The sequence below is a fragment of the Hemibagrus wyckioides genome, linkage group LG24, assembly GCF_019097595.1.
Source record: "Hemibagrus wyckioides isolate EC202008001 linkage group LG24, SWU_Hwy_1.0, whole genome shotgun sequence".
NCBI classification, from domain to species: domain Eukaryota; kingdom Metazoa; phylum Chordata; class Actinopteri; order Siluriformes; family Bagridae; genus Hemibagrus; species Hemibagrus wyckioides.
This window is the reverse complement of record NC_080733.1, coordinates 9,393,570-9,418,218: the sequence shown is the minus strand read 5'-3', so window position 1 is coordinate 9,418,218 and position 24,649 is coordinate 9,393,570. Positions and strand designations below refer to the sequence as shown.

General features: G+C 38.2%; 1 protein-coding gene across 1 annotated transcript in view; it reads right to left on the bottom strand.

Moving 5' to 3' along the window:
* The window catches only part of csmd2 (CUB and Sushi multiple domains 2), a 287,362-nt gene extending 273,486 nt beyond the window's left edge, over positions 1-13,876 (bottom strand). The window contains exon 1 of the mRNA XM_058378138.1: positions 13,100-13,876. Within this exon, the coding sequence (XP_058234121.1) occupies positions 13,100-13,277 (178 nt within the window). The 5' untranslated portion in view covers positions 13,278-13,876. The remainder of the gene's footprint in view (positions 1-13,099) is intronic.
* Between the last annotated feature and the right edge of the window lie 10,773 nt (positions 13,877-24,649).

Here is a 24,649-nt window from a genome sequence, read left to right as displayed (position 1 = left end):
TGACGGGCATCTTAGAGAGCAAAAATGGGTTTGATATCTCTATTTACTTTGAAGATACTAAAGATACTAGTACTGCCAAGCTGCCACTGTTGGGCCCCTGAGCAACACCCTTAACCCTCCCCTCTTCAGGGTCCCACATCATCAATATCATCATGGCTGACAGTGTGTTCTGACCCCAGCCTCCAAAGTTGGGATATGTGAAGAAAGAATTGTCACATGTACTGTAAAGTACATGTGACAATATTAAAGGTTTCTTCTTCTTGTTCTTCTTCACTATGGAGTGTGACATGCCAAAAACATTTTTTGGCACTAGTAAAAGGAGTTAAAACCAAGACTTTTATTCAGGTGTATATCAAAAATGCGAAAACTGTTCTAAATCATTTAGTTCCAGTTCAGACGTGTCTTGGTATGGTAATAAAATAAGAACTTGTACTACACAGCAAAAAGAACATTGAAATGCTAATATGCATACTGTATACATTTTACAAGTATATTCAGTGTCAGCATCAGTGAAATCAGTAACTAATAAGTTTTAGTGGAGAAATTCCAAAATGTATTCCTGGATAAAACCTGGATTCCTGGATTCCTGGATAAAACCTGGATTCAAAACCATTTAAAGCATTATTTAAAATCTAGTCATCTCCCACAGCTAATAGAGTGAAACAAAGCATGTGTTAACATCTGATTAAATGCACTTTGCCATATTACTTATGCATTATAAAATGAGATGATGTATTAAAGTGATCTATGCAGAAAAAAATAAATCCAAAATGGTGTTACCGTTCTCCGCTAGCTCAGGTATCTGTGAAATATTGTCTGAATTCAGTGAAGGCTGCATGAAGCACAAAATTATACGATGAATAGAAAATAGAAGAGTGGTGAGCGCTCGCTGCCTACTCATGCGTTCGGATTTCATGCATCGTGTTATAGCTTCAGAAGCGAATGTGCATGGCTACACAGAAACTGATGAAATGCTTTGACCTTGTTAAGCGGGACTACGGAGACCACCTCGAGAATCTAGCCGTGTTTGTTTTGCCTCTGCTGTTGTTTTGTTGCTACAGGGCCGCTGCGCTTCGGCATGACACTTTGATGAATCGATCGCTGCCGTGCCGTACACCGACAGGACAGCAATCCTACAGAGTGTCCACAAGCAGGCCTCAGGAGAGACAGACAAAGAGGAGAGAGAAAGTGAGGGAGTGAAATGAAATGAAATCAAATGAAATTAAACTAAATAAAATGGACCTGACAGCATTGGAGTACTTGGAATATCCATCAGTTTGCATGTGTCCTTTTTGTAGGAAAACATGGCCAACCAATAATGCCATTCATTGTAGAAAAATGCCAGTCCATAATGATGGCATCTTTGTTTGTTGACGAACATAAAGCTTTAAATCCCTGTTTATATACACCAGAATAATCGATTTGTAAAACACAGCTCTTTGGATGTTGACTGTGAATGTGTGCATTCTGCTGTGGGTCTATGAGAGATTTTTTAAGACAAAATTACATTACTATCCATGCAATCCTCTGACTGAGGCAATGTATTAAAGTTATTTTCCTGCCTCACTGTCTGTAGTCTGTTCAGATCCCACTCTGTTATTTCATGTTCCTTTCACTCAGGCTAGACATAAAGAACCAGCATGATCAAGAGGAAGGACTGACTCTGGCAGACTTTCATGGTTGCTAGTAATTCGAGTCCAGCTATCATGCAGAGGGAAGAGGTAAATACACAACGCTGCTGCTTCCAGAAAGCCTTGCTGTCAAAACAATCCATCATTAAGAGATTTGTTGTGTGTAAAGTGGATTAAACAGATACCATGTAATCTGAATCAAAGTTAAAGGCTAACAACATTAGTTTCTTTTTTAAATTTAGCCTATCTAGCTTAACACAGCTCAACAAACTTCATTAGGTCCAGCCAGAACAGCTTTTATTAACTTTATTAATCTGCATTAGCTAAGCCTGCTTACCTTGCGGTGAAGCCTTTGTTAGCTTTGTTACCACAGTTAAATAGTTAGATAACGAAATATTGTTTGCTTTTTTCCTGATACACTTACTTTGTTTACATTATTTAATAATATTGTTTGTATTAGCATCCATATGTGTTTAGCTAAATAGAAATCATTCACAATCACCAGAAATAAAATCATTCCAGCCTGTAAAGGATAGGAAATAAAAACAAATACAAGCATATTGAACACTATTAGCTCGTGAGTTTTTTCAGCTGTAGTTATGCTGTATTACTTACAACTTATAGGGATAGTTTACTCAAGATTTTAGCTACCGTTAAGTTAAACAATAACTTCCAGTTAAACAATAATATCCAGTTCTTATGAGCAGAGGAGGGTATAAGCAGTTCTAGAATTTATACGTAGTTTTGTTTTGTTTTACGTTAATCAGAATTGTTATTATAATTCTCTACTTTTAGAAGAGAATGACTTTCTAAGAAGTAAAGAATGGTGACATTTGGAGGAATTGTTACAACAGGAGAGGCAGGTAAACACAACCCAGAAGTCCAGCATAAATCTTAATTTTTCCACTTTTTTCTGTATTAACGAGTATTATTTCATATTATCATTATCAAGCATTAAGCATATAAAGCATACATGACATTTATAAGCTTAACTGTAACATTCAAGGCACAGCAATATCCCAATCATTTTAATCCTTGATGAAATACCAGCACAAATATTTTAGTATGTTTCCTGAGGTCTGTAGTGGGAGTTTAATGGAATGTGTTTTCAAATACCTGGTTAGCTGATTGATGAGCCAGTATCTGATTACTGACATTGGGTAGTTATTATGCCATTATTCATTATATTATAAAAAAATTTAGTTAAAAAAAAATTCTCAGCAGTTTTTCTGTTCATGCAGATGTGAGTGGGAGGCCAAATATGAAGCCCATGGGACAATAAAATGATAATTCATTTCCAATAATTTCCATTAGAAGCATCAAGTTAAAAAAAAAATGGACAGAAATCAGAGACGGAAGGTTTCCAGAGTCCATTTACACCAGAAGTGACACTACACATGCGGCATGTCTCAACCCGTCCATATCGCTTTTCATTTCACACCAGCCGCTTCTGTTGCCCGGGGCATTCATTTTAATGCACTCACTCACGGGTTTAGTGCATATAACATGCAAATAGCTGTGACCTTAAGATTATGATGAACATGTGTTGCCACTGTGATCACAGGAACACTAGAAAGTCTTTAATCCAATCAGATTCTCAAGCATTTCGCAAATGTCAAAGTGGCTGTAGCCTTTTAAACTCAGTGACAGTTTTTAAAGTTGGAATTTAACTCTGACTCCAGTAAGGCTACAGGCTGAAATATTAAGCTGACATTGACTAAAAGGTTTTATGTTCAATATTTCTCAGCATTATGTCTGTCAAACACATAAACATGTGTGCCAACAATGACAATGGAAACATTTAATTGAACATTTAATCGATATGTGATTACACCATATTAAACACAGCATTGTGCTCTCCTAGTGGTTTACAAAATATCTGTTCATGAACAGATGTAATACAGTTAGGCTCATTTCATTCAAATGGTTAGCATCTACTCAAGCACAAAGGCACTACTGAGTTCTTGCTGCATTTAGAAGTCATCAGAAAACTCCTAATGTGAACCTACAGATTGTTTTTTTTTTCCTTTACACATTCTTTAGTCTTAATGGAGCAACCTTAGTGCACCTCATGAGATCAGCTTACTTAGTTAGCAATAAGGTCTTAATTAGCTCTTTTACTGGATTTAGTTAACATAGCTAGTAGCTAGTTAGCTTATGTGGTTTTAGCAAAATCAATGCATTATCTCATTACATTATGAACTGATGAAGTGCTAGCAGTTTTTAGATAACGGTAGCTATTGATACAAACATTTTATAACATCATATTATTATTATAACATCATAAGAGGATTGTAGCTATGTTGGGGTTCAGCTTCTATCCCCTTTGTGCTATAGATTAACTTTCATTTTTGTTCTCCAAGAGGTTGTGGGCAATGGATTATGGGCAAAGGATTGTGGCCTGAAGCCTTGTTTGCCTTAGTACTCAGGAGTGAAGGAAGCAGTGTCTATAACATGGCTGACAAGGAGGATTTTCTTGGGCATATGACACACTGCCTTTAATCGTTACAATTATTTTAAATCATTTTCTCCATAAATGTTCATGTTATTTTAAACAGAAGGCATGACCATGATATTAGCAGTAAATGTGCATTGAGTCGATCCCTAGCAAGCTACTTCATCAGTGATATACGCTGTCCTTCATCTGTTAAAATAATGTTGGTGACTACAGCAAGTAGGAGTATAAAATGTGTTCACCAGGTAGTTAAATGTCAGAGAAAATAGTTTCTATTAAAATACAGCAATGCCTTGGCAATGCAATGGATGCTAGTGTTATTCTTTTCATAGTTACCGTATTTCAAATACAAGGTAGGATTTTCGAGTTTTATGACTTCTTCAAAAACATTTGGTTATATAACTGGAATATACTACAAGTTGACCTTGAATGTATCCTACAATAAAGAGCAGCATTAATCGTTCTTGCTTGCTTACTCTGGCCTTGTTTATTCAGAGTATTATCTGTGTGCACTGTGCATTTAATGACATCAACAAAATCTTTAAATATCATGACAACTCCTTTCCCATGAAATAGAACATGAAGAATGGTTTGTTTGCCTGTATTAAATACTTCAGTGTATTCAGAAATGATCTGTCTGCACTTCCTCCCTCTATTAATTGCCCTGAGGAAAAGCAAAACTGCTAAGAGGAAAATTTACCAAGAATAGCTGAAGGGTGCGTTATTTCCCTGACTACACTTACAACTCAACAATCAATGAAATTATACATTGACAATCAACATTATACCTTCTGAAAACTCATTCTCATTAAATATATTAAACACATGAACCTGACATTATGCTTCAGCAAGCATTAATTCACACACACACACACACACACACATATATATATATATATATATATATATATATATAGACTTGTTTAGCTGTTTTTAATATATAGTACTCTGCTAGATGTGTTATTTATAGTCATTTGGCTGTGCATCTATTTTTCTCTGCATTTTTTGGATCATGCCACTATTTAAACACCCACAAACATGCATTTACCAAAAAAAGAAAAGCTGTTTTGTTAAAGTGCTCATTTGCATTTTGCAGAATACTTGCATGATATTTTTATTTCAAAGGGCAATCTCTCAGAAAAAAAAAGTGCATGCCTACTTTTCAACAACAGGCCAAACAAGCGAGATTGAAATATGCCAACCCAAAGGGGAAAATTGACCTACTCAGAAACACAAATCTCTGTTGGCACAACTATTTTCCAGCCTAATGTGCCAGGGCATATGCCTCCAAAGTACATCATAGCGGGATTAACCTAAGAATGCCCACCATTAGAAAGGAAATCGCCAAGCTCAGCTTTCCGGAGTGAAGCTATACATTAGCTTAATGTCTTTGTGGGGTGATGGTGTTGGCCATTAATAGCATGGCAAATGCAGTGGAAAGACAAGAACATTGGCCCTACTTCAGTCAGGTGGCATCTTTTGTTTTTCCAGTGGATTGGCCGGTTAATAACGCAAACAAGCAGCAAAGACACAACAATTTAAGCTGTAAAACATTTGTGCTGGACCTAACATATACACTCACACATGTACAGTATTCCCACACATACGCACAACCACTCAGCAGTGGGTTCACATTAATTACGCATCCACAATGTGAGTGACTAATCAGATATGCTGTAACTAACCTGAGGTGAAAACTCAGCTTAAATTTCAGCTTGAATCTCAAACACAAATGATGTCAGTCATATTAAGGTGAGTCACACATACACGTGAGTTGATTTAGACAAGCAGAGGTAGCTTAAAACGGATTGGCCTTCCTCGTTAGTGTCACATTTCAGCAAGGCATGGATCTGTGCTGGAGTGCATAGAATGTGGTATATTTCAGACAGGATCCTGTGTGCACTGAGCCCCATTACCAAGCCACAATGAGCCAGTGTTCGTTGCTGTCGTATGGACTTGCAGAGAAACTGGCTTATTCTGGTGATACGCAACCATGACTTCACATGCCGTATTCTTAAGTTTCTGCACAACAAAGCAATGTTCAATCACTGAGACGCCGTTTGCCGAATAACTGGCCAGCCTCATTCTTCTAAACCTCTATCCTATAGACCTTTTCTTCCAGTCATATGGAGCAAGGTCATGTTTGTGAGTGAGTTTCTCTCTAAGTAATACGCTTTGAAACAGCAAGCTGAAGGGTTCGAGTAGAGGAGGAGAGAAGAGATGTTGAACGACCCATGTAGTCAGTTTGTTTATTGTTCACTGCTCAGGCAAAAGCAGTTTTTATGCCATCCCCATGACAACGAGTATGGAGCGAGGGAGTGAAAGGACAGAATCTCAATAAGAGGATCCCCTCGCTACTTCGACCTCACCAGTCATGCAGCGCTAACTCTATGCTCTTTTCCTCAACAATTATTACTGTAATTTTATCTTCAGAAATTGAAAAAAAAAAAACAGCACAGAAATGCTTAACAACTAAGGACAGATCGGAGATTTCCTCATCACCTGCTTTGTTTACTTTACCTTGTTTTGTTTACTTCCATTTCTTGTTTCAATTTTTAATTTCTACATTTGTCTCACAAGCATCAGTGCTTTCAATATAGTGGAGTGATGTTTTGTCAAACCTTCGGGAAATTTTCAATGTGCTGCAGAATTTCCTAGTAAAATGCTGTATATGATTATATATTCAAGTAGCTCTCATTATAACCAAGAACAAATAATTTTTTACTCTAATCCAGCCAAGCTTTAAAGTATAATAACGTACAAAAGTATTCATCCCTCCATTCTTTGATCGTGATCAGGGTTTCGGTGGATCAAGAGCTTATCCTGGGAACACTGTGTGTGGTGGGATTACACTCTGGATAGCCAAGCAGAACACAGAGAACCTGGAGGAAACCCACATGGACATGGGGAGAACATGGGAAACTGCACAGACAGTAACCCTAGCTTAAGGTTGAACCCAGGAGCTGCACTAAAATGCCACTCATTAAAGAATCTCTGCTAAAACTACACTTATATCACAGTTTATACAGACATAATCTCAGTAATGGAATCCACTCTGTTAGCTTCTGCTTCCAGAGGCACTGTGGTGGTGTGTCCTCTGTTTCCTAGCTCTGTGTCATGCCAATCATGATCATAAAGCTGAAGATTCTCCACTACGCACTAATGATTCTCAGTCATCCTTCATTTGGCTCTATCATTGAGAATATGATGATGGACAAAGCACCTGAAGAGGCATCTACCAGTGATGATTTGCATACATTATGGTATATAATACTTCATACAGTATGTTTTAAAATCCTTTTAGCAATTTAACCCCAGTTTTGTCTGTAAATAAGAGAATAACCTACTTATTGTAGTGCCAGAAAGCATGACATGCCTTAACTATATTTATCCAAACCGATGTGCTCTTTGATTACACATAAATATTCATTACACATAAACATTAAATCTGATTCTTTCTTATTGTGCATGCAGTGTATGTTAACAGGATTGCTTCGGCTTGACATTCTGAGTTGATCTTTTTTGTAAAGAAAATATAATATGTGATCTACATGAGAGCTCACTGATTTCAGAAACACCACTCCATAGCATGCTTATAGCGGTATGATGAAATCACAATAGAAATGATTTACTAGCACACCCTCGTTTCTTTCATCCATTCATTTATCTTCAGTAAGAACTTTCTCCTGGTCAGGGCTGCTGTGAACCCAGAGCCTATCCTGAGGACACTTGGTGGAACACAAGGTTAGATGGAAACACACTGGATGGGATGTCAGTCCATCACAGGGCACCATGCACACACAGACTCAGTCTATCCTTTGGGCAATTTAATGTAGCCAGTTCACCCAGCACATTTTGGAAACTGAAGATCTTGGAATGAACTCATATAGAGAAGGATAAGAAGCAAAGCTCTGCATAGACACTAACCAGAGATCAGGATCAAACCAGGAATCCTGGAAGCATGAAGCAGTAATGTTACCCACTGCACCAACCTGCTGCTCTGATGTTTAGTAGGCCCCTATTAGTGACACTATTAGTAGTCAGAGTTGTAGTAGTAATTGTAGTATTGCACACTGATTAAAGCAATATCCATTAAATATATTTATACAATACTTAGTTCGGGTGCACTAATCTGACAGGATATGTGGCATTTCAAGACTGATAATATCTCATATCTGACTATATTCAGTTACTTAGTTTTAACAAATTGTTTACAGAACTGTGGTATAAAAGCAATTGTGTACAGGGGGACTGTTATTACCTACAGCTGAATCACAGCCTTGCAGTGTCAGTATAACAAAAGTCTAACTATGAAATAAACATAATATAAACATTATAGTGAACTCACCAACCTTTTAAATGTTTTTACATTTAAAAACTGTATATTAAAAAAGGATCACCATATAACTATAATCCAGTGATAATTCAGCAGTAACCAAATGCATGTAAATAAACCTGTTTAGCTGTGTTGCCTACATCCAGCCTATCATCTCAACAGGGTCCTCGGGAACACACCAAAGAATGATGGACACCTGTGCTTAAGTACAACAGCTGTGACAGATCCTCAGCATCGACAGAGATTAGAGCAGCTAACAACCTCCTGCCGTCAGCGGACTAAAACGTGATGGCTGCCCCACTCCTGCTGGCTTTTTGTCCACTCAATTTCTCTATGAACTACTGTTTCTTTTTCTTTATATATTGTTTATATATTGCTTTCGTTTCTTGCAAGGCTTCTATATACCATTTGGTTAAAAAAAACGAAAATATGTGTCTCTGATGTAACTGGTTTCACAAATAACTGGGCATTTTTAAACAATGCAGTAACTAATAGAGCCAATTAGCATGAGCGAGAATTCCAACACTAAAAGAAAGGCTGGAACAACAAAACGATTCTGGTGCTAGAGCCATGAATAGCTAAAATAAGTAGTCTAATCTAATCACAAGAGATCAAAAATAAAAAAGCAGTAATTCTTTGTGCTTAAAAAGCTTAAGGAGGCTGCAGGGCTAATACATATCAATATATTTTCATATTGCCTGATTCTAATCTTGATGGAAATGTCACAAGATCCCAAGCTAAGATGTAAGTGATATGTCACACTGGTAGTAAGACATACCTTTTATTTCCTTGCCAAGAAAAGTAAATGCCTAAATCACAGCAATGAAGACACTCATGGGAATAAAATGACCTTAATCATTTCTGTTCTTCTTAGACACTGTAAACTAATGAAATTAAGCAGGTAAGTTTGTGTATGTAGCTGACTTAGACCTCCTACACCTTATGCCATTATGTAATCTGAGAGATCTGACTGCAATGCGAAATGACAGGAAGAAACATAAACCTGAATAGGGAAAGTACAAGCTGAGGCTATGATGCTATTATCATTAGGAATCCGCCATGAGGTCTGGAAAGGAATGCCCATTGCTTTGAAAGGACGATGCTTGTGTTCACTTATTGCCATTATAAACCCACTTTGGCATAACGACCACATCATCAGCATTTACCTGAAACCACCACAGCAATTACGAGAGAGCCATCAGCACATCCTGTTACCTCATTATGTTAAAGCAGAGCTATGATGCCTGATGTTTTTACCTCCTGTAAGAAACTGAACATGTACATGGTTTGCTCAGTATCTTTCTCAATTTTAATTAACATTTATGAGTACAGCATCCTTCTGTAAAATAAAAATCAAAATAATGGATTTGTTGTGTAATGGTTATTTCTACACTGCCCAACTGGGATTTCCATGTAGACAAGGCTTCATGTGAAGCAATGTATAATATTCCTGTATTAGTTTTCCATATGAGCAGAGGGCTCGATGTTAATCTTCTCAGTAAAGACAACCATTTGTGCATGTCAGGACAGATCGCTGCTGCAGTTTCATGGTGTGGTGTGAAACTCATAAAGCTCCCACTTAAGCCTGCTGGCTTTTCATGTGACTTTGAGCACTCAGGAGCTGTCCGTGGTCCTTAATGCATTGCCGCTAGAGATTGTAGCAGAAAAACCTGTGCTGTCTTCTAAAGCACGTACCTACCATTTGCTCTTTGTACCTCTGTAAATGGAACTCTGAACAAGAGCTACAGTAAGCTCTTCACTGTAGCACTTGAGTGAGCTTGTTGTCTACCTTCGGTGCTAATGCTGAACACCTATTGAGTGGGCTGTGTTTTACTATTTCTTAGGAATAATGACCAGGCCAGTTGACACTGTTGATTGCTTGATTCTTATTGATAAGAATGTGTCAATTTCATTAACAGCACCTCTGACATTAATTCTGTTTGGATATGTAATCATATCTATAGTAAAATCTCATTTTTAGGGTCCTGTATAGTGGATGCTGCTGATAAAAGGATTAAAAATGTGTGGAATCCTTTATATGTTGCCACTTTCAGTGAGGTGACATGTATTTAGCATTTTGAAGGAGACTCTAGTGTCAGCGAATTTAACAGTCATAGCTAAAGCTGTCATTTTCTTTAAAAAGTTTCCTGCTAAAAGAAAAAAAAATTCTGTCTTATTAACTTCAAAAAGAGAAGAAAAAAAGGCTGGTAAAGGAATGACAGTTTATAGCAGCTGTCAATAATAAGACCTAAGTAAACAAAATTGTAAATAGATAAACAGTGTGAATTGACAAATTAAGGAATAAAGGACCTCAAGACCTGTTGTCATTGGACAAAAATCAACTTCAGGGCAGTAAAAGCCATATACAGCAACACCATCATGTTAAGTCTCTAATCATTTATCCTGTTTTTTTTTTATCCTGATAATCGTTATTAAATCAGAAACAGCCAAAAAGTCAGTTCTCTTGGCTGCCTTTTTGACATTATATCAAAATAAACACATCTCAAAGCTCTATTCTCCATGTAGTAGACACTAACATGCTACAAGATGGCATGTTCCATTAGTGTTTTTTTTTAAACACATCACATTTAATATGCAGCTATGCTTTAGTCTCTCTAGTGAAATCTCTGCAGGAGATATTTTAAGCTTTCTTTAAACACCTGTTCTGCAGGGCTGAACTTCTCATATCCCAGGTGATGCATGATAACAAGTATGTTGTATGAAAAAAGCAGCCCTTTTCTAGAAGTACATTAAATATGTTACGCCTCCTGCACTGCTCCATCAGCTCTAGTTTATATCCTAGGGTTAGCTAGCAAATGTGCGACATGCTGCCATTTTACATTGTTAGATATGTAACAACTAAAAAGTGACTCCTTACTCAAAGACTTCTCCAACATGATGAAGAAAGACTGAACTCAGCCTTACAATAAGTTGCATCATGGAGATGCCTGATGTTGCTACTGATTTTACTAAGCCATTTATTATCTATGAGATCTGCAAGATACAATATTTTCTGACTCAGATTTAAGAAAAGTATGATGAAGGCTAAATAAAACAGTGAGCTCAGCACCGTGTGAGTGCCCTAAACAACTTTCACTTTGCCTAATAAACAGCATCAAACCATTGTGGGAACTTAATGACATGGATGAGTGCGTTACTGAATCCTAAATATATTCACAGTATTAGACTTCTAGAGGTCTTCATTCAACATCGTGGAGCTTCAAAATGATATGTGGTCGCATACTGTGGAAATAAAATCCGTAAAACAACGCCATTATCCGAGGGAAGCTGTACGTGGTGCTGTATATTGATTTGCTTTGATCTCCCCCTCTAAATCCTGAATTAGCGGCCGTCAATTCAAAAGTCACCTTAAACATTCCTTCTCATGAAGAATAAAGCTCACTGCCTTTAGCTTTAAGTGTTTAATTAAATAAACTGCGTCGGATTTGGATTAATTTCTGTTTTTGCTGAGATATGGTGAAGCTTTGGTGCCGCTTAATGGGAAAAAAGGGCAACTGCTTGGGGGGCCGTTTTACCGGCGCTGTGCAAACTAAGAAAATCAAGCACTAAAAGCTAAGCAGCAAACTACCCATCGCACCTTAACACAATAAATACCTCACGTTTTTGTTGGGAAGAAATGATAAAAGACGGCAAAGGCAGGCAGCGCTGTAGCCTTTGAGAGATATAAGGAATCTCTATAACTCTTGGACTTTAAACATTTCAGTCCAGAGAAAAAATGAAATGATTATTGTCTGGAGTGATTCACAGCTAGATTACAGTGAATGTGAGAGACAGAACTCATCAGAAATGAAGACTTTTTGGATTTCTGACTTCATAAATTTAAGAGAACAAGTGGCACAATGATGCGCTTTTTAAATCTGATGATCTGCTGCTATTCGTTAAGCCATTAGGCCAACAGTCCATGAGTGAGTTTTAAAAGTTCGCCATGGCACATAACTCCATTCTATTGATAGGTGATGTAATATTGTTTAGCGTATAGAAAATTGGATTTTCAGAAATGCCTTGTGGTGGAGGATTGCGCAGAAATAACGTTTTGTCCACGCGCCAATGCTCATGCCACCCCCGCACACATGCCCCCGTCCTAATAAAAACCCTTATTCTTTCTCGCCCCCTCACACACACACACAAACCCCTCTTATGTCAACAATTTCTATCGGGTACTTTAAGTACGTGTTCGAGTTTGGGATAAAGTGCCAGGGAGGATGTTTTAACAGAAAACGTTAGGTTTCCTTCAACGAATCCGTTTTCCATAGCATGACAGAATGATGCGTTTATATCTACAAATGTCCGCATAGAAACATCTTGTAGGCTCATCGAGGATCCAACATAAAGCAGTCGTGTCGCAATATTTAGCTTGTAATTAGACTGCGAGGAAACTGAACGTGTCGATCATTCCAGTACTCGGCTTATCATGTAACCCGCATTCGCATGGGATCGTCAGCACCAGAAGAAGAAGAATACAGAACCAATACACAGCAGGGTCCAAAAAGCATCATTTTGCTCGCCAACAGAATATAATGTGTGTATAGGGTGAAAGGGGTGCACGGCAGGTGGTCCATAGTGTATACAGTGTATATAGTGTCTATAGCGAGCCGGGGTGCGCATGCATCCCCGCGCATCCACCGCCGCTCTGCGCGCGCCAACTGCAAAACTTACCGTTGCCGTGAACCGAGGCGGTGAGCAGCGCAATGTACAAAAGCAGAAGCCGGTTCCAGGGCTGCGAGGTTACTCCCGTCTTCATTAGTGCGAAAAATTGTATTCTCCCCGATTTCCCTGCGCATTCACAAGCAGTCCGTACAAGTCCCGCTCCTTCCGATTTCAAAGTGGCGCCCATGGCAGGGATTTGCGGTGTTGTTTGGGGGGGTTTTGTTGCGTTTCGGCAGCGGTTCACTATTATCAGACGGTTTTCACGGGAAGATTTGCTTCGCGTTGGCGCTGAGAAAAATCCTCTCGCGTCGGGAGAGGGCTCGCGCAGGCGGACTGAACCATCTCGCGCAGACTGCGGGGTTCGCGGATGCTGCGGGAGGATTTCACAGCAAAACGGGGGAATGGAAGATTATGATAACGAGAGCTCCGTCTTTTTTTCCGTTACAGGCTCCAGACAAACCTTACACGCTGTTTAGAAGGGATAGGATGAGGTTCAGGGTTGAAAAGCCTCTGGCAGGCAGCTGCAACCCGTTCCACGCGCTTCCTCTCTTCCGACTCGGCGTCCGTCCGTTTTGTTTCCAATTAATTAGCGGAACTCTACGTTTCAGCCTCTCTCCGCATGAATCATAGGACACACACACACGCGCGCACACACACCACCTCCGCTCAAAAGTTTGCAGCCTCCGTTCCTGTCTGAATCATTGTGAGGTGTGGACGTGGTCGATAAGGCATTCCCTGGACCGCAGCTCCTTTAGGCGCACTGCATTAGTAGTCTCTCAACGACGCCGAAAGTCCGACTGCGGAGAGCGCATCTCTCTCTCTCTCTCTCTCTCTCTCATTCTCTCTCTCTCTCTCTCTCTCTCTCTCTCTCTCTCTCTCTCTTTCACTCTCTCTCTCTCTCTCTCTCTTTCACTCTCTCACACACACTGGGACTGTGGCCCACAGTCTATTGCTTTGAAGATTTGCGTATAGTGTAGTATAATAAGCAAGTAGTAGTAGTAATAATAATAATAATAATAATTATTATTATTATTATTATTATTATTATTATTATATTACTATTATTATTATAACAATACCATTAAACATCGTCTCTCTCTCTCTTTCTCTCTCTCTCTCTCTCTCTCTCTCTCTCTCTGTATGTGTGTGCGTGTGTGTGTGTGTCAGTGAACTAGTAAAATTAATCCAGTTATATCTGGATTAATCAATGAAACCAGCCAAATAGACTATAAACAGAATAAGTGTATTACACTTACGATACGAAACGAGATACCGACGTCATGCACGTTTGGTCAAAAGCCGTACAATCTATCAGCGTTTTATATAAAATAGCAGTGACACCCGGTATAAAATGTTCTCACCCTCTGGTGTGGAGAGACCGAGATAAAGCCCTAAGCGCGCTTCGTGTTCTACCCTCGGGCTTTTCCCGAGATCAATATGGATCCATCCAGACATTCTCATGGACGAGCTGGACTGAGTGTGCTTTAGAATATGGAGACACTGGGTTTTGGCCCAAAGGTGCATATGACCACGCAGAAAACGTCTTCAAGTTTATGCACGACCCGATAGTAATGGACATCAGCAATAGCAAACAAAAGCGACCTCAGGAGAGCTTAGCTGGAATGTGAGTAGTCATGTGAGTTTGAGTTTGTCCAAGGCATGTCTTGTGCACATGCAACAACAAAACTCGACTAGATCCAATTCATTAATAAGTGAATTCTGTTTATTCTTTAATGGAATTAATCTATTTTTAAAGTTCCTCATCATACCCTTGTGGAAACTGTGCCCTCAGCAGCAGGTGTGGGTACAGGTGGCAATATTACCAGCATGTGCTTAGCAGGTGGCATATTGGATAGGACTAGAGAATGATTTTAATCTACAGATCCAGCATTCTGCTATTTTAATGTGGATTAAGAAGATCTTTAGCACTGCACAGGCTGCCAGTCTCCATGTAAAATGTGGAGCCATGGCTTCTCCTGGAGATTTGGTTTGCTCCATCAGCAGCTGGGCAGCTGAAAGTTTTAACCCTGTATGTGAGTATTCCTCAGGGGAAGGAACACCATGGGTGTTCCTTAGAGCAAACCATTTTCTTCGCTGCTGTGTGGTAACCCTGTCTTTGTTCTGCTTTGGTAAAAGCAACAGGACCTGATTTAGATTTTTTTTATTGCCATGTCTTACTAATTCTTCCTTGTCTTTTACAATGACTATGCTCAGATGATTTTTTTTGTCGATTTATGTAGTTAAAAATGCAATAATGACCTGGTTTTAACACTGTATTGGCAAATTATTGGCACATCCTCAAGCACTGCATGTGACGTTAATGACTCTTCATGATTTAGCAGCGCCAACTCTGAAAGAAACCCAGGCCACTGCGTTAGCTGACTGATTTGGGCTAATTATCAAATGCTTTAATGGGATACACAAAGGCTATGTTCTACAGCTGGGCTTTCAGTTCTTGGGAAATTATCACACTTCTAAGTAGTTTGTCACAAATAGGCCAGCAGGGCTGTATTTGGAGTACTACATTGTTCTTTTTCTGTGGCCAACCACTTTGATAGATTTGTTTCAAGAGGATCTAGTAATTCCCTGTGTCTGTGACTGGTTTATCTATAGGGTGTTTCTGCACTAAGAATTTGACCAGTGTTTCATTGATGAAGTCAACATTTTCACACGTATGCCCAGGTCATGTTATTTGTGTACATGGTCTCTGTTTCAATATTGAAACCTTACCAATGATATATTTTTTTTGCATAATTCAGTCAAAACTGTGGCTAATACCTGTCATTCTGCATCATGCACCTGCCCTTTTGGATGCAGCAGCTTGTATCATTCTGTCCCTCTGGACTGTATAATTGAAGTAGTAGAGAAGCAGATATAGTAGTTTGTCCACTGCTCTTTTCTGTGCTGGCTGCCATTTGCCATACCGCATAATTTTTTGTTTAAGTGATGCAGTGAGCTCTGCTTCTTGTACTGGAATGAGAAGTGTGTCAGGCACAGTAATGCTACGATTATAATATTTTTTTTTTGTCTGTGGGAGGGGGATCTCCATCATAGCAGACATTTTATTTGGGTCAGGCCTGCTACCATCTCCATTACACATATGTCTAATGTGACCGCAGACACCATGTATAACATTATTTCAGTGTTTTTTTTGTTTTTGTTTTTTTAAACATGCCTCTTAAGCTCCAATGATTATGTTTTCTGGAACAGCGTATGTCCCAGGAAAATCTCCAAAGTTTGCAGAGTTCATTTGTTGAAATACTTTTTCTGGCTGACTTGATGCCGAAGGGGAGGCAATGGCAATCTGCCCTACGGTTAAATGTACAGAGGTCATCATATTCACAGATAACCTTTTTCTTCCAGATGCCATCTTTTCGAGGCTAACTGGTAAATATTTGATACGGACATCTAGTGTGTACCTTGTTAAGGTCTCTAGGGTGAAGAGAGATACTGTAGAACCCATCCTTCTTTACAGTAATAACAATTCAGTCATGATATTTACTTTTTAAGTCTATAGATAACCCCTCTCTGTTTCTAAGTCATGCAGTGTCTTATTCAGCTTGTCTGCAGATAGAATCTATCTGCAGCCATGGATTACTGAAGCAATACAGGGATCTGCATATACTATGTGGTGAAGCCCTGGAAAAAACCCAAGTCCTTCAGTATTGCCAGAGTAGCTCCACTTTTCTAGAAAGCACTGGGGCAGAGGGTGAAAGTTTAAGATTCCTGCAATTTGTCTGTTGTCGCTCTGGGCAGAATGTAAACCTTAGCAGCTGTGACCAGCTAAAAATTAACTAGCCATTCTCCAATATTCAGTTTGGAATACCCTGCCCTGAGAGGTGAGCTTGATCACTATGCAATTTGTCAAGGTTTGTTCATAAACAGCACAGTTATACAAGGTCATTTCCAACATGTGGCATGACATAGGCATTGCTTATGTGTTTTCTCAAAGTGATTGAACATCCTGCTTGCCTTTGCATCAACACTGATTGACAAACACAGATTTGCATTGCTACTGAGTCATGAGAACCTTATTAGCTTTAATGGCATGGCTGGATTACTCATTAGCATCAGTGGACATTGTCTTGGCTTAGGGAGTCGTGACATCTCTGGCTGAGAAGATATGTAAAATATGATATGTGATGAGAGTTTTTTCTCTGAGACTGTTGTCTGTAATGCTAAAAAATATTTTGCCTCACTGTATTAACTCAAACATGTCACACCAGCCCATGCAGATCCACAACCCTGCCTATATTTGTGTTTTCCTTTATTTAACTCACAAAATTAACCTCATCCAAGCCTTGGTAATTAGTTGGTCATGTCCTGTCATATAAAGCAACCTTCTGTCTTTTTGCTGCCGGTGTACCAGTCCGGTTAATTAGTGGCGGCATTGAAATATTTAGTAATTCAAAGACAAACAGTTACAAAGCTGGGTTGATTAATGGATTACCCTTAATGCATCCTACACTGGCAGACTATTTTTTACATAGATTAAACAACTGAAGCTTTTAGTCTTCTGACCTCATATTGTGATTTCTCTCTGTCATATATTACAAGTCAGTGCTAATATCAGAACATTTATTTTAGGAACACAAGATCATCAGTTCATACCCTCCAAGTCTTTTATTTTGTCTTCTGGACAATTATATTTAAAGTACTTTAAGTAAGTAGCTGTATTTTGTGGAGGGAAAAATATGTGATTGAGCAGAAGATGAAAAAAAAAACCACCCTACACCCCGAATATACTTGGCCACTTCTCTGGAGCATTCCTGTGACTTGCTTTATATGCTTCGACATTTTGGCCTTCTCTGAATAATTTAGGTTAAGATGGGAATGGTTTACAAATTCAAATTACATCATTAGCACTATACAAATAGATAGTTATTTAAGGAATTTAAATAAGAGCCAACTTGTTCTAGAAAACTAATTGATTGAGTGATTTTATGTGTATACCACGGCAATGCAACCCATTTTAGACTATTAATGAACATGTCTGTTTACAATTAGATTTATTGTTGTGGACCATCCTTGAAAATGTCTTATTTTCTCATAGGCTAATACAGCTCTAAACTATCAGTCCCTCACAAGCCTCTCTTTTTTCTTGAAGTTGGGATAGTCTTCTTGTGTTAGGGGAAGTTAAAGCTGAAGTGACAGCTTTACCTCTGACTGTTACACAGTGCTAATAGAAACATCTTCCAAAATGTATAACTAAGCTCCATGCAGAAAACTTCACCATATCAACAATTTTATATATATATATATATATATATATAGATAGATAGATAGATAGATAGATAGATAGATAGATAGATAGATAGATAGATAGATAGATAGATAGATAGATAGATATAGATAGATATAGATATAGATATATTTAATCTGTTTATTTGGATAGTTCAAGTTGTTGCTACAGAAACAGGGTCATTAATAATATACTTGGAATCTATGGAATTTTATAGCACTAAACATGTCCTTGAACCTCTGGTATAAAGAAGATTAAGGACTACGAATGAAGTCCAAACATGGCTGACTAGCAGTACTAAGGTTTGAAAACATGACTCAACACATTTGTCACTAGCACAGAGTAGTTTAGTGGTTTTTCTCAAGTCTCTTTGTCATTTAATGTAATGTCATAATTTCTGTTTCAAATTGAGAGATTCTGATTAGTAGATGTTTGAGTGACAACTCCAATATGTCATCCAGGCCAGTGAATTATGTATAACCTCTTCATGCATTGGCAAAGTAACTGACTGGCAGAGCAGACCACCTCTTTCCAGAGACATGGCAATATGGACAATATGGAATTTTTTGTTTAGCCTAAGTGTTCTTAAAAATATGGCTTATAGCAGATTTAAGTACCATCAGTTTGGCTCATTCATAACCAGCTGGAAGTTTGCACAGGACTTAAGTCTTTAGTTCATTGTGATAAGAGTAATTCTCCTTTTTATTTAATGCCACATCACATTACGATTTAAATGGGTATAAGGAAAAAAAAGACTTTTATCCAATTTTGCCAATTGCCAATTATCCAATCATTCAACACTGTGGACATACAGCAGATTACTGAGTTTATAAATCCAAAACATTGCGTAATTTATATGCAAATGCATATAATTCATATACATTCGATCACAAAGGTTTACATATGTCATGGTTTTAAGTAAAAAAAGTGTGTTCCTCTATTTTAAAATAATAATCAATAAGTTAAAGAATATACTTGGCTGTGTGGCTGAAATGAGACATATATGAGAATAATAGCATTATTATTAATACTAAGCATTAGGCAAAATTTGAAGAAGACAGTGTATCTGGGAGAATACAAATCATGTATCTTATTTCAAATTCAGATAGGGAAACGCAAGCTTTTGATCTGACATCATTTTATTTATTTTCCAATTATTATCATAAACAGTATTCAAATATTTTAATAGTGAAAAGGAAACATCTGCCAAATCGTACACAGTGCATTTCTACTACAAATCTACTTCAAATAGTATGCAAACTTGCAAACATAACTGTATTACTTTTATATGAACAGAGCATTGCAAATGTGTAGAAAGTTATTCACATGGTTAGATTTCACTCTGGTAGATGTTCCTGTCTGTAGGCCATGGCTCATTGACCAGAGTGTCTCTATTAGCTTATGATGCATCTGCGTGAGATAAATACAGTGTGATCTCTATTCTCAGCCTAGTGGAGCATTCAAGAGAGAAAGAGCCAGATGCCTCAGCATCAGCATGATACCATGGCTCCTGACCCTGGCGTTCTAGCTGAGACCATCATAAGAGTTACAGAAGCAATTCAAAGAAAAATTGAAAGGTTTCTGAAGGATGTCCTTATCCCTGATTATGACAAGAAGAAGGACCATAGCTTTGATGTTCTGTCAATGGAGGATTCCACCCCCCCTACTGCCCAGTGCTGTTGCACCATGGGAACCTGCTCAGAGAGCTCATGCCAAAAAAGACAAGAAGAAGAAGAAGGCTAGCTTTGATGGTATCTCAGTGGAGGGTCTCCCCCACCTCCAAGAGCTGCTGCACCATGGAATCGTGCTGATTATGCTAAAAAAAAAAGATGTTTCCACTATCCAAGCATCGTCATCCAAAATCCAGGCATGAAATCAGATGACAGATCCAAATCCAAGAAGGAACAAAAGGATGAGAAGTTCAAGCATGTGGTACCCACCAAAGTACCCACCAAATCAGCAATAATAAAGGAGATACAAGAACCCCAGGTCTCAAAGAATTTTAATGAGCTGTGCATCTGGCTGCCAAAGATGTTACAGAGCCAGAAGAAGCAAAGGTGTGTGCTGAAGAAGCAATGTCTGATGGTGAGCATAATAAAATGCATGCCTGTTTAAATTCTGGACACAATGGCAGTGATACGACAGCTAACGGGTTAAAATGATATACTACAAATTGTATGGTTGTGAGTTCAAGGCCACCTAGCTGCCAATGTTGGGCCCTTGATCAAGGCCTTTAACCCTCAACTGCTCAGATAAATGTAAAAAAAAGATAAAAAAAAAAAAAGATAAATGTAAGTCACTGTGGTTAAGGTTGTCTGCCAAATGCTGCAAGTGTAAAATGGATACTGGATCAATTTTCTGCAGAGGTTTGCATGTTCTCCCTTTGTCTGTACAGGTCTCCTCTGTCTTCTTCCGCCCACTTCCCAAAAACAAGGCAGTAGATGAATCGGCTCAGCTAAATTGCCCCAAGGTGTGAATGAGTGTGTGAAAGTCTGTGTGCATGGCACCCTGCAATGTACTACTGTCTCATGTAGGGAGTTCTGCTGCTTCATGTTTCTGGTGTTCTTGGGATAAGCTCCGGATCCACCATAGCCTGACCAGGAGAAAGCGATTACTAAAGATGAATGAATGGATAAATTCGTTGTATTCACGCAATACTGCATGAGCATTAATTAGTGGAGTTATACTGAATATCGGCACAGCTGTGGTTGCGAGTGCAATGTTGATTTTATACAATAGGTTTTTAAACATGAAATTAATATCAGGTGACATTTTAGACACAATATGGCCAAATGCTCTGTCTACTTTTGCTCCACTAGAGGAATTATATCCCGAAGAAGCCATTTTAATTATATGGCATGTTGGCTAACTCGCTAGCTAGCTTGCATTGATTTGTACATTTCCATTTAAAGATGTTTCTTGACCTTCTTGTTTCTTGTTTCTTATTATAGCTTATCCTGTATTAAGCCTGCCTGTCTGTCTTCTGACCTTTGCCATGAACTCTGATATTGATTCTTGGATTTGCCCAGTAAGCTTTATAACAAGTTGTGCCTCACTCTCTACTCACTCATAGATAACTGATAGATAATATCAAAATGATGCGCATCTGTCTGCCTCACAAATAGATTTGATGTTTGATCAGTTGTTTAGAATTAGTAGATAGACTACTCAAATGTATGTTCTCATTAGGAATGCATACATACTGTATTATGTTAATGGTCAACGGTGAGAGGGTTGTGCTCAGTAATTTTTGTGTAGGAAGGATTTTGGTGGCAACTTATTCAGCCTTGCAAGATGCAGTGCTTTTTAATGGCATATAGCTTGTGTAAAGATCCCCACTGGCTTCACATTCAAGATATAATCTGCTGCAGAATGGCTGCATTTGCATTATACAGCTTTGTCATTTTACACACATTAACAACACCCATGTGTATATTAAGCTATAATGTTCTAAATTTTTCTAATTATGCATGTTTTGTGGATTATATGAAGTTCTCTTTCTGCTTGATGTCAAAGGGGCTTGGACAACTCACTCAAAATGTCATTCAGTTTACATTTAATACAATTTTATTATTCATTTATAATTGTTAAATGTAATTATTTTATTTCATTTTACAAAAAAGTACACATACACAAAATAGGAGCAATTAGACCAAATTAGTATATAGCTATTTTCCTTTTAAAATAGGGGTTTTTCTTAGAGAGAGAGAAAAAATATATAATAAATCAATTGTTCTCTTACTGTGTCTTTCTACATCCTAAAACTGCACTGAGAGCTGATGGTGGTTGAGTAAAAATACTAACGTAGTGACTAGACATGCTGCTCAGGCTCACTAAGAACATCATCTCTTATATTTATGTTAATCACTACTCTGTGCCACAGGGGTAAACAGTGTCATATGAAAAAGAGCACAGGAAGAGGGTATTCCTTGCGAGTAAAGATTTTTGAACTCATAGTGTAGCTGTAAACTACCCCATTCATGCCCCTACAAACTCAGTATAATCAGTATAACCGTCTACATAATTGTGCATTTTTCACATTCTTCTGTTGTTCAACCTTTCTCTTGTATCTTCCTCAAGGTGGAGGTGGACTGCAGGGCATGAGTGCAGATGGTGCCTATGCACCATACAACCCAGCTGGTGCTGACACTGAGAGCATGAGGAAGGCAGCTGGCACTACTGAAAAAGCCAAAAACCACCTCTTCCAGGAGGATACCACAGTGCTGTGGTGGAAGACCCCAGGTTCAGCCAGTCATAAAGGTGAAATAACACTTTCTGGCCTCCTGCTATCTCTCTCCCACTTTTCTTTCAGTGTGAAAGAACTTTTATGACCTTTGAATGAGTTTCTTCCTCCATCTTTGTGTTACTAAGTTTAATAGGTATGCCAGAAGGACATATGGACAGGGTATAAGAAGTTGAGATGGGGAACAGCAGCAGGTCTATCCCACAGAATGTGGCATTTTTGTGCCCCTGGCATGTTTTACTCAGGTTATACTGCTCCCTGGTTGCACATGCATCACCCACCTGGCTTCACCTAGCCTTAGGTAGACTAAAAACCCAAAACATGCTCTATTTCACTTTGAGCCACATGAGATACATAAGCACATTGGCATTTTTGATGTACACACTGGCATTGCATTATACCAAGCAAACATTTTTGATGGTAGCAAAAGAGTTGCACATGCAGGATGGAGTTAGCAGAAAAAGTCATGTCTTTGTTTGATGCAGTTCTGACCTTAAATGCGCGTTGATTTGCTTACTCAATATTAGCTGAGGAGCAGTGTATAATATAGTGAGGGCCAGTTTAATATCATCCTTCAGACATAAATACAGAAACTTTAATAACGGATTGTTATCTATAAGTCCACAAAAAGGTTTTTCCTGCACAGAGAACATAGAGGGGAGAGCATCCTGATCAGAAACAATGCATATCTCAAGGACTGATGTCTTATATATAAATAAAAATATGAACTGTACTTAACATGAACTATAACCATTTCAGATGAGTGCATGGTTATCTTATATCTTATGCTTAAGTTTTTCATGCTCAGTTTCTACCAAGAAAAAAACCCTGATATGCTAAATCAAGCGCAATTTTTGTCCATGCCTCTAAAAATGTGTCAGATTAATCCAAAATTAAGTGATTAATGTAAGAATTACACCTAGGACCATTAAGGCAATATTAATTGCTTTTCCCTGTTCCCATTCATCACATTAGTCTTCATCATTTATTTACTTATCAATTTATTTAATTGTTTATTTATTTATGTATTTATTTTAATTTAGTCTCCTATATTTAGTGACATCATTTTGCAGGCTCCTTCAGTCCAGATTTTCTTTAATTTAATAAAGATTTCTAGGTTTAAAGGCAAGTACTTATGTTTAATGGGTATGTTCCTAGCCATATTTACTTTCCACAGTGTTTTCTTCCCTCGAGCAATTTTTGAATGGGTCAGATAAGGATGTTATTTATTTATTTATTTATTTATTTATTTATTTATTTATTTATTTATTTTTGCAAAAGTGAGAGATAAAGTAAGAGAAAAATGACAAGAGACTGAGCCAAGGCCAAGGAGACCTTATAAAAGATTTATTTGTGGCAGGAAACAGCTGATGTAAGTGCTTTAAATAAAAGTTAATCATCTGTTTCTCCGAGTGAGCTGTTCTTCCTCTTTTTTTTCTGGATCTCATTTTTATATTATTTACACCTTTACCCAGTGCCCGCCTTAGCTTGCACCTTTATGTAAAGTTTGACCAGCTTGTAAAACATTAATGACCAGGCATCAGCAAGAATATGTGGCGGGCTGTTTTGAGAGCAAAGCTATTTGGTTTTTCACTTATTTTTCTTACAAGGGTTTTACTGGAAATCAGTAGTTATGCATCAGCAAGTGTCTATTTAACCTCCAATGAATCACTTCTGTTTTGCTCGCAGGCTATTTGAAGATATGACGTTATATGCTGTGTTGCAAATACTATATATCCTCTTCCCTCTGGCCTTCAAATCACAATATGCAGATCATTCAATCAGTAAAACTATGCAAAACTATGCAATCAAGAGTTAAAAGGGTCAAACAACCAACAAGATTCAGCTCAGATCTTTGATTATGTAGGAATGGCTAATTTGGGAAAGAAATGGAAGGTGTTGAGAGAGACATTAGAGTTCCTATGCAACAGTTTAATCGAACCCTTCAGCGCATGTAAATGGCGGTCTGCTGTTGCTAGGCTGTACACGTCCCTTATTCTGCAACAATTAACATTTTCATTTGCAGCCATTATGTGAGCATAATCTCAGACTGGACAATCAGTGTAGATATTAC